General features: G+C 51.0%; 2 protein-coding genes across 3 annotated transcripts; one reads left to right on the forward strand and one right to left on the reverse strand.

Moving 5' to 3' along the window:
- Window positions 1-289: 289 nt before the first annotated feature.
- On the forward strand, window positions 290-9,656 carry CRIP3 (cysteine rich protein 3). The gene is given in 10 exon segments (XM_061196177.1): window positions 290-365; window positions 6,589-6,800; window positions 6,803-6,880; window positions 7,140-7,234; window positions 7,649-7,706; window positions 7,803-7,934; window positions 8,726-8,797; window positions 8,920-9,014; window positions 9,113-9,170; window positions 9,347-9,656. Coding segments are annotated over 10 exon segments (924 nt in total). The 5' UTR covers window positions 290-303; the 3' UTR covers window positions 9,409-9,656.
- Window positions 9,657-9,683: 27 nt separating this feature from the next.
- On the reverse strand, window positions 9,684-16,164 carry SLC22A7 (solute carrier family 22 member 7). Of its 2 annotated transcripts, none has more exons than XM_061196175.1 (10): window positions 15,632-16,164; window positions 14,886-14,989; window positions 14,597-14,751; window positions 14,305-14,473; window positions 13,358-13,481; window positions 12,903-13,012; window positions 12,197-12,411; window positions 11,878-11,986; window positions 10,946-11,152; window positions 9,684-10,537 (listed from the first exon to the last, which is right to left on the reverse strand). In XM_061196175.1, the coding sequence occupies exons 1-10, from the start codon at window positions 16,025-16,027 to the stop codon at window positions 10,483-10,485; spliced, it is 1,644 nt and encodes a 547-aa protein (XP_061052158.1). In that variant the 5' UTR covers window positions 16,028-16,164; the 3' UTR covers window positions 9,684-10,482. The 2 variants fall into 2 exon arrangements, with proteins under 2 accessions (XP_061052158.1, XP_061052159.1); XM_061196176.1 differs by having other exon boundaries at window positions 15,626-16,164.
- Window positions 16,165-16,867: the final 703 nt, after the last annotated feature.

The following is a 16,867-nucleotide window of genomic DNA, read 5'->3' on the forward strand; positions in this document are numbered from 1 at the left end:
GGGCCTAGTTGCTCCGCGGCATGTGGGATCTTCCCAGACCAGGGCTCGAACCCGTGTCCCCTGCATTAGCAGGCAGATTCTCAACCACTGCGCCACCAGGGAAGCCCTGTGGCTTTTTATCAAAAGATGGTGCTCAGGTTCTTATCCCCACTAAGATACTAGTAATTGCTGCCCTTTTTTTGGTGGTGAGGGTATGGGGTAGTAAGAGATTAGAAATAAAGATCTTACAGTTCTACCTGTTCCAAAAGCCCAGGAGAAGAAGAGAAAAAGCCAATCATTTTGGAGTTGGGAAGAGGCTAGAACATGGCTCCTGATTCTGTGACCTTGAGCTTCATAGAGGAACTGAAAGACTCCTCTATAAAAAGGTAAGCATTTGCATTTGTCTGAATTCATAAGATTAAACTGTTTTAGTCTTCTTACATAGTCTCGTGACATGGAAGGACTATTCTTGTATATTGTAAAAAAAAATACCCCCCAGACCTTAGTAAGAAGATGAGGAAGTTGCTGGTAGTTTCCACCAAGGGGCACTGTCACCATCTATCAGATTTATAAGTAAGCTGACCACCAAGTTTCACTCTTATTCTTCTCTCAGTTTCCAGAATATGGATACATTTTTCATGCTGCAAATTATTTGGAGGTCATTTTCTAAAATATACTTTCAGATGAAATACACATTCCCAAGTGATACTTGAGAGGCCAAATCCATCTTTGCATGGAAAACCATCATTTAAAGCTGTTGTTGATTTCTTCACAAGCGTAGGTTGAAGGCAGACATGGTGAAGGGTCAAGAAGTCCTTTCCAGCAGTCTTGGTTCTGAATTAGTCCAGCTGAAGCCACTGAATCACAAAATGTAGCTCACTCAATAGCCCTAAGCAGCTAACCACAAGTAGCTAATACAGAGTGCTCTCAACAGGTTCATATGATGGCAAGTTGATGCTGGGAAACAAGGGAAAAATCGGACAGACTCTTGCAAGAGCCATAAATAATGTGTGATTATACAGCAGCAATTATCTACAGGTGGGAGGATTAGTGTATTTTAAGAAAGCATTTCAGTCTGTTTTTGTTTTGTGTGTATGTTTCTATTTTTATTTTTTGTTTTTATTTTTTGTTCATAAACTATAGAAAGTAAAACTTTCTAGTTGTAGGGGACATTCAAAACATGGAGTGAGAAAGCACAAGGGTTATGGGTAATAAAGGTTGAGAAACACAACGATAAAGAGGTAAGACTGATTTTTCATTAACATACAGAACTGAGTGAAACCTTTTAAAAGAGTCATCCGTAGATACAAATTTTGATAATGCCTAAAAGTGACAAGCATATGGCCATGTACTTGAACAAGTCTACAAAGGTATAAAATGAGTGGAATTTATAGTTATAATCAAAACTCACTGCAGTGCCAACCTGACACATGATAGCAGCCATATTTGTAAGGTGCTTTACAGTTTACACAACACTTTTCCCTCATTCTCTCTTTTGCCATATATTTAATGATAGGCATAATTGTGCTACATGCTAATTAGGCTTAATTAGTAAGTTCTTGTGAATGACTGTAATTAGTGGGACTGATTTGCTGCCAAAGCAAATTTTCAGTTCTTTTTACTGTATTAGTCTCCTAGTATTTATAATCAGGATCAGTTTAAATCGTATTCCATTTTACATCATACATGCTGATCCTCTTGTATATTAAGAAACAAATTCCTGAGTCTACTCCTAGACAAATGAGCTCCCCTTGCTCCAGGGCTTTTGTTATAACCAAACTCTCAACCCCTACCAGTCCACTCGTAATCGCACATCTCTCCCACTGGTCCTCATCTACTCACACTTGAGGGAGACTTGTGTGCAACATTTAACATTCATTCACCAACAAATTTTTATTGAGCACCATGTGCTAGAGATTGAGCAAGGCATTGGAAGCATATGCAGTGGTTGGCAGAACAGTCCTGGTCCCTGCCCTCATAGGGCTCACAGAGTAATGAGGTAGACAAAGCCTAGAATGTGGCGGGGGAGGTCGGTGGGAAGTTGGCAGACCTATTTTACCCTCCCACTAAGCTACAAACTCAGCTTTTATCATGGGGTCTCCATTTGACTTTTTCCCTCATTTGGTTCAGCACTCAGGCAGGGAAAACACAGCTGTCATAGATTGTACCCCCTTTACCCCCAGCACAAGATGCTATAGGAGGGAGTGCCTGGGGCCAATAGTCTGGTATTGAATAGGTGAGGGGGGGGAGTGAGGTGAAGATATTGGAGAAGCAAGTGCCCAGAAAAAAGATAGCATTTGCAAAGCCCCCGAGGCAGGAAAGAACTTGGCAGATTTAAGAAGCTCATTTACTGTAATTACAGAGGTTGAGGCAACAGGAGAAATGGCTTAGAAGACTGGAAAGGTGGAGGGTCCTAGAGCCAAGTTAAAAACTTTATCTTGAGAGTACCAAGAAGCCATGGAAAAGTTTTAATGGCATTTCCCTGCCTCTTGTATCTCAACCCATTATTTACCTGGATAGGCCTTCTTATCAATTAGGTACAGAGATGCTGTACAGACAAGAGTAGTATCCTTTCAGACTGAAACACATGGGTAGCTTAGCAGAAACCATGCTTAGGAGCATCAAGTAGAAAAAGTATGAGTTCAAGAGTCACAATGCATGAGGGTCTGTATGGTGTTGAACCATTTCTTAACCTCTCCAAGCCACTTTCCTTTTCTGTACAGTTGGTAATGTAATGTTTAAATCCCTCATCAGGTTTTGTAGGATCAGAAATAATAAGTATAACGCCTACGACTGGCATTCCATAGGTGGTAGCTGTCACTATTTTAGCAATGCTCTCTTGCTAACACAGATTTCAAACTCTCTTGGGGAGTGGAATCACAAAATAACACATCGTCAAATTGTGAAGAAACCTTAAAGATCTGTCTGCATATGATGCTTGCATTCCTTCTGCAACAATGACAATTAGTTGGTTTGTTCTCCGGCATTACTTATAACATCCAGAGACAGGAAGCTCACTACTTTCTGAAGCAGTCACTGCATATTTGGCTCTATTAGAAGGTTCTTTTTGTGGACTGAATCCAAATCTGCTTCCCTATGACTTCTATCCAGGGGTCTCAGTAGTACCCCTAATGCCTCTTCCATGTGACAGTCCTCCAGGTGTTTAAGGTCATTATCTCCCACTACCACTCACCTAGAGTTGAAAACTTGTTTCTTCAGCCTAACAACAATAAAAGGGTCAATTCATCAAGAAAATACAACAATCTAAAACATATGTGTACGTGACAATAAAAACATGAAGAGTGTTAGTGGAAGATTTTAATAATGGTAGTAGTAGTAGTAACTATCATTTACTGAGCACCCCCACTATACTTGATACTATAGATACACAGATAAGTAAGTCTCAATCAATCCTGTCAACTGAAGAAAGCTAGAAAAGTAAATAAGTGTAACACAACATTACAGATACTGTGACAGAGGTCTGTGCAGGAAAAAAGTGGGGCGGGGCACCAAGGGAATAGTTATCTTTATGAAAGAGGGGTCTGCCTCTTATAAGAGATAATATAAACTACACCCTCTCAATTGAGTAGGCAATACTTACACTCAACTGGACTTATCCATTTGCGGTATTTGTTAAAACATCATTTTAGAGGTTTTAGTCACACAAAGTATTCAAAACAGCCACTGTTAGTGACTGCAAACGCATTCCTACAAGAGATGTTAATTCTCCCTGTTAACATTCTTTACAAAGACTCTTGGGTTAGAGTCAGAATAATGGAAGCCAGGCAAGGAAGAAGAGTGGAATACTGTGATTTGTTGTACCTGTAAATGGATGGCAAATATTTGAAAAGGAGGGGCCTCAACTAGTCTTTCATAAGCACTGAAATAGAAAAGATGAGGCATACTGTGTTTGTTGTGGCCATGCAATATCGGAAGGCCACAGAAGACGGAGAGGAGTAAAGCACTTCAGTGCTTGTTTCTTTATATGGGGCCCTGTGCTGGATGCCAGGGTAAAGATGACCCAACTAAGAGGCTGAGGCATGGGCACAAGGCGATCGAATGCAGAAAGAGGTGGGGAACCTTAGAAAAGGATTATTTGATGTGGCCTGGAAATTCTGAGGCTAGATCCTTGGACAGATGAAGTTAGCCTTCCTAAAGGAGGCAGCATGTCCAAGAATAAATACAACAATGAAGTCCTCCCAACCTCCTAATGTGAGCCTTAGAGAGCAAAAGGCAGTGAAACTTGAGCTGCCTTCTTGAAGAAGAAACACATGAGAGGCAGAAACACGAGAGTAAAATATCAGTGGAGACTAAAACTAGTACTTTTCAAGTTTGTTAAAGAAGAATCCCTTCCAGAAACAGTTATAAAACTAAGGATCTTGAAATGTTCCCCAAAACAAGAAACAAATAATGAGAAAGTGTAGAAAAGTTCATTTCACAATGTGCAAGCCTTCCACCTTCAGAAGTCATCAAGGAGGATAAAGCAAGTGTTAGAAGCAAAAAGTACTCATGGAGACAAGTGAGGAAACAGGAGTGTTAAGCAGAAGTTCAGAGACACCAGTCCCATCCCCATTGCCCATCTGAGGGGATTGAAGTCCAGAGAGGGTCTCCAACTCCTAAGACACAAATAGGACTCCTTTCACCTAGCAGGGCACAGCGCTGCAACCCAATGATGGGTTTAGTACACACGCCCCATTCAGCCATTTCTGAACTGACTTGACAAAACACAGGAACTTATTCCCGGAAAACCCTTCATTTCACCATGATACTTCATCAAGGGATTGTCTCCTCTGCTGGGGCCCTGGCACAAAGTAATCAGGCCTCTCTTCTGCCCCTCATTTGCTGAGCTACCTTTTTTTGTTGTCGTTTTTTTATTTTGGGGGGCGGGGGGGCCACACCTCACAGCATGAGGAACTTCCCTGACCAGGGATCGAACTGATGGCCACTGCATTGGAAGTGCGGAGTCTTAACCACTGGACCACCAGGGAAGTCCACTGAGCTACCTTTTTTAAAAAAAAGTAGTTCCCTTCAGGCATAATTATTAAGACATTATCCACATACCATAAATTTCACCCTTTTAAAGTGTACAAATCTATGATTTTTAGTATATTCACAAGGTTGTGCAAATATCACCACTAATGCCAGATCATTTTCATTTCTCCTGTAGGGAAACTTGGTCCTCATTAGTAGATACTCCCAATTGTCCCTCCCCTAAACCCGTAGCAACCACTAATCTACTTTCTGTCATTATGGATTTCCCTTTTTTGGACATTTCATATAAATGGAATCATACAATATGTGGTGTTATGTGTCTGGCTTCTTTCACTTAATGTAATGTTTTTATGGTCCATTCATGTTGTAGCATGCATCAGTACTTCATTCCTTTTTATGGCCAAATAATATGTTATCATAGATAGACCGCATTTTGTTTATCCATTCATCAGTTGATGGGCTTTAGGTTTTTCCATCTTTTGGCTGTTGTGAATAGCAATACTATGAACATTCATGTTCAAGTTTTTGTGTGGACATATGCTTTTTGTGTGTGTGTGGACAGTTGCACCCAGGAGTGCAACTGCTTGGTCATATGGTAACTCTAAGTTTTAACTTTTTGAGGAATTGCCAGACTATTTTTCGAAGGGCTACACATTTTACATTCCCATCAGCGTTGTATGAGGGATCCAATTTTGCCACATCCTCACTAACACTCATCTTTTTTTATTATAGCCATTCTAGTAGGTGTATAATATTACCTCATTGTGTTACTGATTTTCATTTCCCTAATGACAAATGATGCTGAGCATCTTTTCATGTGTTTGTTGACCTTTGTATATCTTCTTTGGAAAAATCTCTATTCAAATTCTTTTCCCATTTTTTAATTGGGTTGTTTTTTGGGTTGTTTTTATTGTTGAGTTGTAAAAATCCTTTATATATTCTGATTACTAGATCCTTATCAGATATATGTTTGCAAATATTTTCTTTCATTCTGTGGGTTTATGTTTCTTGAAGTGTCCTTTGAAGCATTGCTGAGCTACTTTTAACAAATATTAAAACATCTTAAACCAAATTAGGAATATGTAATTGGTGTCTGAATTATACTTTTAAATTTAATAAGCATTATAATTTTATGAGCAAACCATAGTATGCAGACCCCGTTTTGGGGCTTCCAAATTGAGCCTTGGGTTCACTATGGGATCCATCATAATGATAGTTACCGCTTTTATAACATTTAGGTGCCACGTGCTGTTTGGGCACTTTTCCCAAAGTTAAGATATTAACTTATCTAATTCTCACCACAGTCCTATGAGGGAGAAACTTATTACTTTACTCATTGTACAGATAAGAAAACGGAGGCAGAGGGAGGTTAAGTAATTTGCCTGAAGCCAAAGAATGAGTAAGTAACCGAGATGGGCTCCAGATTCTGTTGCTCTTAACCATCTGCCACGGAGAAGGTGGAATGAAACCATTTCAAAGAATGCCTAACTCCTCACTTTGGGGAAATAATAGTGTTTTCATGGCATCTACATTATGAACAGTTTTCCTCTCTGTACCAAGCCAGGAACTAGTGCCAGCCACCCTTCCAGGTGTCTTCATTACTCCCTCCCCTCCCAGTCTAGCTTCAGGATCTTCTCTCCTGTCCACCGGTCCGAGACTTCAGTGTTTGGAAGTAACAGCAAAGTTGCCTGCGTTCTCCAGGTGGAGTGGTTCTAAATTTCTGGCGGCCAGTGGGAACCGAGCAGCAGCGGATTCAGCCCAAAGAGGCTCAAGGCTGAGCCATGGGAGGGGCCAGCGAAGGGGGCGGGAACTGAACCCCGGCGGACTTGACTACAGTGTGCGGCGCCGGCTGCTCAGAGCGGAGCCATGAGCTGGACCTGCCCGCGTTGCCAGCAACCCGTTTTCTTTGGTGAGGCCTGGGCGGAGGAAGGGGAGAAGACGGGGCGAGTGAGAGCCTTTGGGCTCCATGAGGACGCAAGGAGCTGGCGACGGTGTGGTCCCAGCCCCCTTTTCCACCTGTGGGGCGCACAGCACTCGGGCGGGATGGAACTGGCCTCCCGGAGACACTCCCCATCGTCTCTAGGAATCACGGTTGGGGGGAATAGGGGGGAAAGGAGGGCGCCTTGTGCTTGGCCTGGCTCTGCCCAGTTGCACCTTGTCCCCCACAGCAGAGAAGGTGAGCTCCCTGGGCAAGAACTGGCACCCATTCTGTCTGAAATGTGAGCGCTGCCACAGTGTCCTGTCCCCAGGAGGGCATGCAGAGGTGAGGCCGGGCTAGGGTGCACAGCCTTGTGTCTGTCACTGTCGCCGAGACACCAGCCCCCGGTTTCAGCCCCATCGGCCCACCAAAGGCAACCTCAGCAGCCAACTCCCAAGATCACCTACCCAATAGGCACCACAACAGCCAGCATGTGGGGAGCCTGAATTGTGCTGGTGGATCCCATGCCTTTCGTCAGGTGGGGGAGGGAAGCAGCACAGCTTCCTGACCTGCTCTTTCCCTGTCTCCCTGACCACAATGGCAGTTCTGGCATGCCAGCCCACCCCTCACTGCTCCCAGCCCCGGCAGCCCAGGCCAGTAGACAGACATACCTGGCAGCCTGTCCTGGGGAAAAGCCTGTGGGGCACAGGAGAGCCCCCTTGGGCCCTAAGCAGTCCTCTTCCCTCTGCTTGTGCCTAGCACAACGGAAGGCCATATTGCCACAAGCCATGCTATGGGGCTCTCTTTGGACCCAGGGGTAAGTACCAGCCTGGAAGGGGCCAGGGGACAGCAGAACCCTCCGTGTGGCTGGGAGCTGGAGGCTCAAGCCTGACCTCCCCTCTTCTCTCTGCAGGGGTGAACATTGGTGGTGTGGGCTCCTACCTCTACAAATCCCCCACCCCCACCCCTGCCAGTGCTACTCCCCTTAGCCCCAGCAGGTTCAGCCCCCCCAGGCCCAGGACTGGCCTCCCCCAGGGCAAGAAAAGTAAGTGAGATTGAGCCCCAGCTACTCCTCCTCCTGACCCTTTCCCAGGATGGAACAGGGGATGGGGACCAGGTGGCAGTATCCCACCTAGTCCTTTGCTTCACATTCCTACAACTTTGTTCATGGCAAAGGCTTCTCTTCTCCGTGGCCCCTTTTTTGATGTTTCCTTGTGTCAGCTGCTGAGTAAGAGGTAAATCGGGCAGGTGGCATTATCACCCCCATTTTACGGGTGAGAAAACTTGAGGTCTGTAGAGGGCAAATGACCTTGTGCAGTCACACAGCTAATCAGAGGCAAAGCTGGCCTGGAACTCAGGCCCCTCCCAGGCCAGGGCCATGGAAGGAATGACCTAGAGTAAGGGGTCATTGAGATGGGCCAGCCCCTTACATTCTTCCACTTCTCCCCTCTCCCTGTTCCTTCCTCCATCACCTGGAGTGGGCAGTGACATTGTGCTCCCCAACACCTGACACCCCTGCCCTGGCCAGCTCCTATATCAGCTCAGGTTTCCTGAGGATTGAGTTGCTGACAGGGTTGGGCTGGTGGGCACCTGAGCCCCTGGGAGGATGAGAAGGAAGCAGGTGGTCTCTCCTGCAGGTAGGGATGGGGCAGGAAGTGGAGTCTGAGGGGACTCAGCTCTGCCTGAGGAAGGCAGGCTAATGTCCATGTGGGTGGGAGGCTCTGGGATGAGCATGGCTTTTGGAAGAGGACAGTGCCATATGCAGGGCAGGGCTGATGGGCCCTGTTTAGGCCTGGCCTCCACCTGAGCCCTAGCGGGGGCCTCTTCCCCTTAAAGGCCCTCCCCACATGAAGACATTCACTGGGGAGACCTCGCTGTGCCCCGGCTGTAAGGAACCCGTCTATTTCGGTAAGTGACAACAGAAAGCTAGGAGAGAGGGGTGCAGGATGGGCATCAAAGGGTAGGGAGGTGGTACAAGGCAAGTGGGTCTCCCTGCCCTGCCCCTTGAACTACCATCTCTCCCCCACCAGCTGAGAAGGTGATGTCTTTGGGCAGAAATTGGCACCGACCCTGTCTGAGGTGCCAGCGGTGCCGGAAGACCCTGACTGCTGGGAGTCACGCTGAGGTGAGCAGGGCAGGGGTGGGTGATTATGCTGGGAGGAGGGAGGCTGGAGATGGGAAAAGAGCCAAGCTGAGACGTCTCTCTTTCTCTCTGTGTCCCAGCATGACGGCGTCCCCTACTGCCACATCCCCTGCTATGGCTACCTGTTTGGCCCCAAAGGTGGGCAGCCCCACCCCAGACAACGGGCCTAAAGTATGGCATGTGGGTCTGTGGGGATGTGTGGACAACTTCCCCTGTGGTCAAACACACCCCAGACCCCTCCCAATTCCCTCCAGCCTTCAGCCCAGCACCCTCCCCAGCCCCAAGGCCCTTGGTGATGGGACTCTCTCCCTCAGGTGTGAACATTGGTGATGTGGGCTGCTACATCTATGACCCCGTGGAGATAAAATCCAAATGAGATGCTCATAGCAGAGGTCACCCTAACTCAGGCCTCCCATCATCCTCTCCATGGTCCAATGAAAGCTACAGAATTCTCTAGTCCCATGAGGGTGGGAGAAGGTGGGATTCTGGCGGCCTGGGCCTAGGCTCCATGGTAGACCGGAGTCTAGACTTTCTCTGCCAACTCCTCCCTTTCCCATTCCTATCTGGTCAGGGAACATAGGCCACCCCATTTGAAGGTTAGTGTCTTGGTCTTCCCAATCCCTCGACCCAACAAATTCTGTAACTTCAAGGTACTCATAAAACTTGTGTTTATTTTGGCTTCTCCAATAAAATGTTGGCTCCCATGCCTTCAACTCTTCTTTGGGCATGAGGCCTAGACAGTGGGTTGGAGGGTGGGGAGTGTAGGGGTGTGGGGATGCATTACCCTGCATAGTGACTGGGAGGTAGCAAAGCCAGCCATGGGAACAAAGAGCTCTGTTCTCCTGGTCCCCTGGCTCTGGCACTGGGCAGCTCCCAGCACCACACAGTGGACAACATGCCCACCAGCCCTGTTGGTACCAGAAGTCATCATAGGTCAGTTCTTTCTTTAGCACCATCTCTAGAGGAAGCACCTTATTCAGCATCTCATTTGAGCATGAGAGCAGATAGATCCTGTGGCGAGGTCTGCTAAGAGGCTTCATTATCCATTTGAGAGATGACCAGACAGACCCAGAGAGGGAAAGCCACATGCCCAAGGTCACCCAGAAATCAGTGACAAAGCTGGGACCAGAACCCAGGGCCAGACTCAGTGGCTTCCCATCCAGGGCTCATCCCACAGCTCCTCACTGTTGCCCTAACCCAAGGGGCACCTTTATTTACAGAATCCCCCCAGCCATGAGAGGGGTGCCAGAATTCTCAGCAGCCCACTGCATTCTGGGAAGTTGCTCTGTTGCTGGAGGCCAAATAGTCAAGGCTGGATGAGCACAGAGAGGGGGCAACTCCAGGCCTGGGCAGGGGGCTCACTGCCCCCAGCCCTGTTCAGAGGGCCTGCCCTTCTGTTCTCCCAGCCCCTGCTGCAGAACTTCCATGGAGGGCCTGCCCCTGATTCCATTCAGTCCTGGACCTGCTTCATGGGCATCTCTTCCTCCTGAGGGTTGGATGGGGCACTGAGGAGGAAGGAGTCATGAGCAATGGTGGGGTTTATCCTCCCAGCCTACCGCCCCAGCCTGCCCCATAGGGCTGGCCTAGGGCTCCCCCTAGCTCTTGATATACAAACACATGTACTCCCACAAGTGACTCCCACACATGCTTGACCCATCCCTGACATGTAGGCATACCTGAGTGTGTGTACACATCCTCTTCTTCCTGGACACACACACAGGTACGGACTCATGTACACTTCTATACACGCAGTTTACATACCTCAGGTCACACACCCATGCACACTCGCATACATGCACCAGACACACATGTGCAGACATGTCTTCCTCTCTGAATCTTACCTAAGGTGTCAGGTACCTGAGCACCCATACCCACATGCATGTGCTCACACAGACACAGTCCTGTGCACACACCTCTTCCTCTCCACGTCTTGGATGGTCTCTGGTAGTTGTGCCTGCTTTGTCTCTGGTAGCAGGAGGGCAGTGCAGGCAGCCAGCAGGGCGATCCCCCCATAAGCGAGCTTGGGCAGTGACAGCCATACTCCATCCAGCAAGGCTGCCAATGGGGCCAAAGAGCCCCCCAGTCGGCCCACCAGTGCAGTCAGCCCCATCCCTGTCTGTCTGCTCAGAGAGAGAGGATGGAGGAGGGGGTTGGTGCTCACACCTACTTGCGGTCATGCCTCACGGGGCTCCCTTTCTGGGCTGGCAGGGCCTGGTGCCCCCTTCTCCCCAGACAGCTAAGAAAGCTGAGTCTTCTTTCAGGTGGTCTTCCCACCCACCTCCAGACCAGGGGCCCCCAAGCCAGCACCCACCAGAGGGTGGGCCCCCATTCTGATAGTACCAATCAGGTATTGCTGAAGGAAAAAAAAGTCATCAGAAGGAGGATGGGGAAAGGGTAGCGTGAAAGGAAGGGGTCAGCAGCTGGAACAGACCCTGCCATGTTAGAGGAGACACAAGGCTTTCTAAACATGCCCAGCTGCCTACCCATCTCCTCCCCACCTGTCTATAGCTACCTGAAAGGGCCAGGGCCTTATGTCCAGAGACAACTCCCAAGGGCAGTTCTGCTTGGGCTGTGTTGAGTAGGATGGGATGGACAGATGGGGCCTTTTGCGACTGTTTTCTTTTAAAGGAGGCCCAGAGAAGTTGTCTGACCTTGCTTAAGGTCACTTAGTAAAGAAGATTAAATGCCCCACCTCCTCCCAGACTTAGGCAAACACAGACAGCTCTGATTAGCTCTGTAAGGAATGGGCGACAGGGACTGGGGTGCAGTGTGTGTATGTAGGCGTGTTGGTAAGAGTTGTGACTAACAAGCCCTCCCTCCAGGTGGCTTGCCTGGGACCCCTCACCTGAGCACGGTAGGGTACAACTCCGACGTGAACAGGTAGGCGGTGGTGAAGGCAGCTTCAGAAAAACCTTTCCCCATCACCGCCAGGGCGGTGCTCCAGGACTTCACCTCTGGAGGAAGAGGGGTTCAGGTAGTGAGCAGGCCTTGCAGGAGAACGGAGGTTCTCCCAGGATAGGAGGTGGAGCCTCCGGAGAGGGCCGGACTTAACTGGCCTTGAGTCGGGGCTTCCGGGAAAGGGCGGGGGGGCGGGGCGGGGGGGGGGGTTCTCGGCCAGGAGGCGGGGCCTACGGGAATGGGCGGGGGCTTGGGGCGGGGCTCACCGGAGGACACCAGCAGCCTGAAGCCCAAGGCGAGGGCGGCGCCGAGCAGCGTTCCTGCCAGCGTGAGGCGGCGTCCAGCGTGGCGCACCGACAGGTAGACCAGCAGCTTGGAGGGCAGCTCCACGGCCCCGAAGAGCAGCTGCGTCTGGTACACGTTCAGCCCCAGTCCCGACACATCCAGGCTCACGCCGTAATAGGAAAAGTTCACTCCAAACCTGAGGGCGGTCGGGATACCACTCAGGGGTCCTCCTTCGCGCCCCCTTGTCCTCTCCTCAGGAGCCTTGGCCTTTTAGAGGGACCGTCTCCCCCACCTTCGGAGCCCGCTGCCCACGGTCTTCCGTGTCCCCATAATCCCTTCTGAGTGTGCAGCACATGCCAGTAGCCCAAGCACCTTTACCTAATCTTCACAGCAACCCTGTGAGTTAGGAACTAATAGCGTCCGGTTGTACAGAAGAGGCACTGAGGCTCAGAGTGTTAAGTGACCTGTCAAAGGGCTCACAGTAAGGAGGTGGCAGAGCCTGAATTTAACCCCACGTGTCTCTGATGCCTGCTGCATCCTGACCTCCCAGAGCCCCTTCCCCCCTAGAGGCGGATCCTCCTGCCATCCGCAGTTACAGTTTCACTTGTCCCTTGTCCTCTCACACTCAGCACCAGTGGAGTGTGCCCCTCCCCCACCCCACCAGGCCCAGGTCAGCCCCCTCCTCACCACACCACCATGCAGCACAATGAGATGTGTCGCAGCCTTGGTGTCCGGAACAGGTCTAGGTATGAGGGTCTTCGGACCACTCGCTCCGCAGCAGCCACTTTGCTCAGAGCCTGGTGGGGAAGGAGAAGAGTTTGTGACATCGGAGTTGGCTATGTGGCCTGAGCAAGCAAGACACCTTGTTCTCCCTGGGTCTCCATCCTTCTCTTCTGCAGTAGTGGGGGAGGGGATGCACGTGGGAGCTGAGTAGGGTGGGCCCTGAGTCAAGCGTGTGGCCCACCAGGGCCAGTAGGACATCCTGAAGAGTTTGGAACACTCCACTGGGGGCCAGGAGCTTTTCTTGCACACAGAGTGGACCCCAGGAAGGGGTCCCTTGACACAGGGCACACACACACACACAGGGCACACACACACACACACGGGTACTTGCATGCACTCACACATACATTCACTCTCACCTCCTGGCTCAGGCCGTCCTCACCCAGAGGCCGCCCATTGAGCCTGGCACAGCGGAGCAGGTACCTGTGGGCCTCTTCCACACGGCCCTGGGTCAGAAGCCAGCGTGCAGACTCAGGCACCCACCTGGGGGGCAGGAGGAGGCCCTTCAGTCAGAGCGCTCTAAGCCACATCTCCCTCCTGGGCACACCACAGGCTGTCAGCTTCCAGGCTCTTCCCCACACAGTCCCCTCAGCCTGGAATGTGTTCTCTTCCCAAGCCCTCCTCACCTGATGAACTATTATTCATCCCTTAAGGCCCAATTTCAAAGCCACCTCTTCCCACTCTTCCTTGCCCAGGCCTAGGTCGTCCACAGCCTGGGAGTCCCTTCTCTACTCAACTGAATTGGTCTTGCTCCCAAAACCTCAGCCCCCAGGACCAGCTACCCACTTCACCCACAGGTGACAGGAGGGCATAGGATGAAAGAGAGACAGACATACAGACATACCCACAGGGATCATCCAAAACCAGTTCATTTTGGGTAGGCAATGAAATGCCCACCTCACCCAGCCCCCCACCCTCCTGCTTGGACTCCCTACCCCTGTGCTGGCTTTGCCACCACCCCCACCCCTCCAGGGCGCCAGCCCGTCTGTGCTTGGCTCTGTCTCTTCTATCACTCATGTGTTCATCTCTATCTGTGCCTCTGAGTCTGCATTTCGGTCCTGGTCTCTCACTGTCTCTCAGTGGTTCTGTCTGTCATTCCATCTCTATCTCTCTATATTTTGTTCCCTGTTTCTCTGCTTCACATGCCTGGTGCCATCTTCTTTGTATTGATCTGTGTCTCTCTTTCTCTCTGTTGGTCACTGACAGTTTCTCTTCATCTCTCAGTCTGTCTTTGAATCTCAGCCTCTGATTAATTCTGTCTCTGGCCTCCTGTATCTCCCACTCCCCAGCTACCCCCAGGTCTCACCAGATGCTGAGGATGCCTGGGGCACAAGGCAGGGTGACAGCCAGCAGAAGCCATCGCCAGTCCCGTATCAGGTAGCCGACCAGTGCCAACAGCATCACACCCCCTGTCCAGAAGGTGCTGCTCAGGACACCTGCCACAGTACGGTGTCCCACGTCCAGCCACTCCAGCTCTGGACCCAGGGTGCGGTTGGAGACAGGAAGACAGTTAGCAAGGGCCAGATGGGCTCAGTCTCACCCTTGACAACTGCCTCCCTGCAGTCTTCTAGGCCCTACCCGTCCTTTGCCTGCCTCACCCAGTGGCATCACGATGATGGTGAAGCCAGCCAGAGCCGTGCCAGTGAGGGTGCGAGTGATGGCAAACATGGTGTAGCTGACTGAGGCTGCAGATGCCAGGCCCAGCACCAGGGAACTCACATAGGCCACGAGCAGCAGACGGCGCCGCCCAAACCTGCACAGGGGTCATGCAGGGTCAGCGCCCTGTAGAAGGGAAGTCCCAAGACAGAGGTATACTAGGCCCATACCCCAGCTAGTGGTAAGGGTTCCCCACCCCACACCCTTATTGGCCCCCCTACCTCACCCCACCTGTCAGACAGGTATCCGAAGGCCACGGCCCCCACCAGCACACCGGCGAAGAAGAAGGTGGAAGTGGCTCTGTTCAGGCCTTTCTGCTCACACACCAGGTCCCACTGCAGGGACAGGCAGGGAGGGGCCTCCTATGGGCACAGGGCCCTCTCCAGCTGGTACCAATCCCTCTTCTCCTAGACCCCAGGTTCCTCTGAGGTCAACTGTGCCATCCTGGTACCTCCATGTCAGATAGCCCCCAACTATTCACCCCAGCTTGGAGGGTGGAAAACTTTGCCCCTCCCCAATTCTGCAGCCTCAGTGTCTTCCCATAGAAGGCCTTGACCGTGACAACAGGAGTTCTGCTCCTTCCCAGAGAGACTCTGCCCCCACCTGCACTCCTCTAGATGGATTATGCAAATCCTAGACCTGGGGCCCGGAAAAAAGGAAGAGAGAGGAATCCTCTATTGTTTCTCCACCTCTTACTACAGAAACACCCTTCTCAAATCTCTGCCCCAGCTCCCTAGAGCCATCTTAGCCCTCACCTGCCCTAATCACCTTGCAATTAATAATAGCAGCTATCACATAGGGGCTTTACTACAAGCCAGGAACGAAGCTCAGTGCTTTGAATTTCTAGATCCCATCTACAGATTGGTAAACTGAGACTCTAAATGGTAAAATAATGTGTCTAATGCCCACATGGTAATCACCCAAGGCAATGGCAGGCCCATCCACTCGCATGTCCCCCAACCTCCCAGCACGGGTACCTCGGTTGCAATGGTGGAGGAGAATTCCGAGTGGTCGTACTCCCAGCCCTGAGGGCAGGGCACTGTGGAGGGCTCACCCTCCAGCTGCTCCCCAGGGCTCTGCCCACCTCCCCACAGCGTGGTGTTGGGGAGCGCCTGGAGATGGGTGAAGAGGAGGCAGGAGCTGAGCCTGCCATCAGGCTCCCGGGGCAGGTGGGCCTCCACCCACTCGTCCTGGTGACTGAAGTTGGCAGGGACTCCAGGCAGGGCACAGCGGTGGGCTGGCACAGCAGCCAGGAAGATGGGCAGGAGGAAGTGCATGGGCAGCAGCACACGGGGCAGGGCCAGCAGTGCCACGTTCCGCAGCTGGAAGGGCCCAAAGCCTCCCACCTTGTGTAGCAGCTCCTCGAATCCCATGCTGCCCACCCACCAACCTTCTCCAGCACGGACTCCCTCTGTAGTGCCCAGCACAGCTCAAACTGCCCACCACTTGGACCCTTGGACTCTGGAGGCGGGAGTAGACTGACTGATGAGCAGAGAGCCTGCAGCCAGAATCCAGCCTTCAGGGGCTGGCCCAGAATTGGGCCCTCCCAGGCCACCCAGGTCTCCAGGGATCCCTGCCTGTCTGGCCCAGTGCCTGGGGGGAGGGGCTACCATCCATTCAGAGGTCACTGACTCTGTGGCTCTGGGACTTACATATTGGTGCTCAAGGACCAAGTGGGGCAACCTTGGGCTGCCATGATGGGGTAGCTGGGTATGTAGGAGGTGAGGCCCTAGCCCCTTGGTCAGCAGAGCTTCCAAGGGTCCCTAAAAGGGGAGGTCCCATGGAGCATAGTGCCAGCTCTCCCTGGATGCCCTTTGTCCTGTGAAGCCTTAGTTCAGTTTTGTCTATTTGCAGCCACAGCCTGACCAGCAGCTCAGGATGCAAGACTGACAGCCAGGCCCTAACCAGGTGAAGGGTTCTTCCTGCTGAGCCACAAGGCCTCCCTGTACCCCTACCTGGAGCTTATGCCCTGGCCTGAGACACACCTGGAACCACACTGGACAGCCTGGCTGATCTGGGGGTCCGAGACCTATCACCCTCCCACTTCTTCACTCAGGGGCTCTTCCCATATACACAGTCCCTTCTGCCTGCCCTCTGCCCCTATTTCAGGAGCTTCCTAGATTACCCTGTGGTGTCTGGGGGATGGTGGTAGGGAAGGAAAGGGTTTGCCAAGGTCCTGGCATAGTTGCCTGCAATGAATGCCTAAGACTCAG

This window comes from Eubalaena glacialis, chromosome 7 (genome assembly GCF_028564815.1).
Source record: "Eubalaena glacialis isolate mEubGla1 chromosome 7, mEubGla1.1.hap2.+ XY, whole genome shotgun sequence".
Lineage (NCBI taxonomy): Eukaryota > Metazoa > Chordata > Mammalia > Artiodactyla > Balaenidae > Eubalaena > Eubalaena glacialis.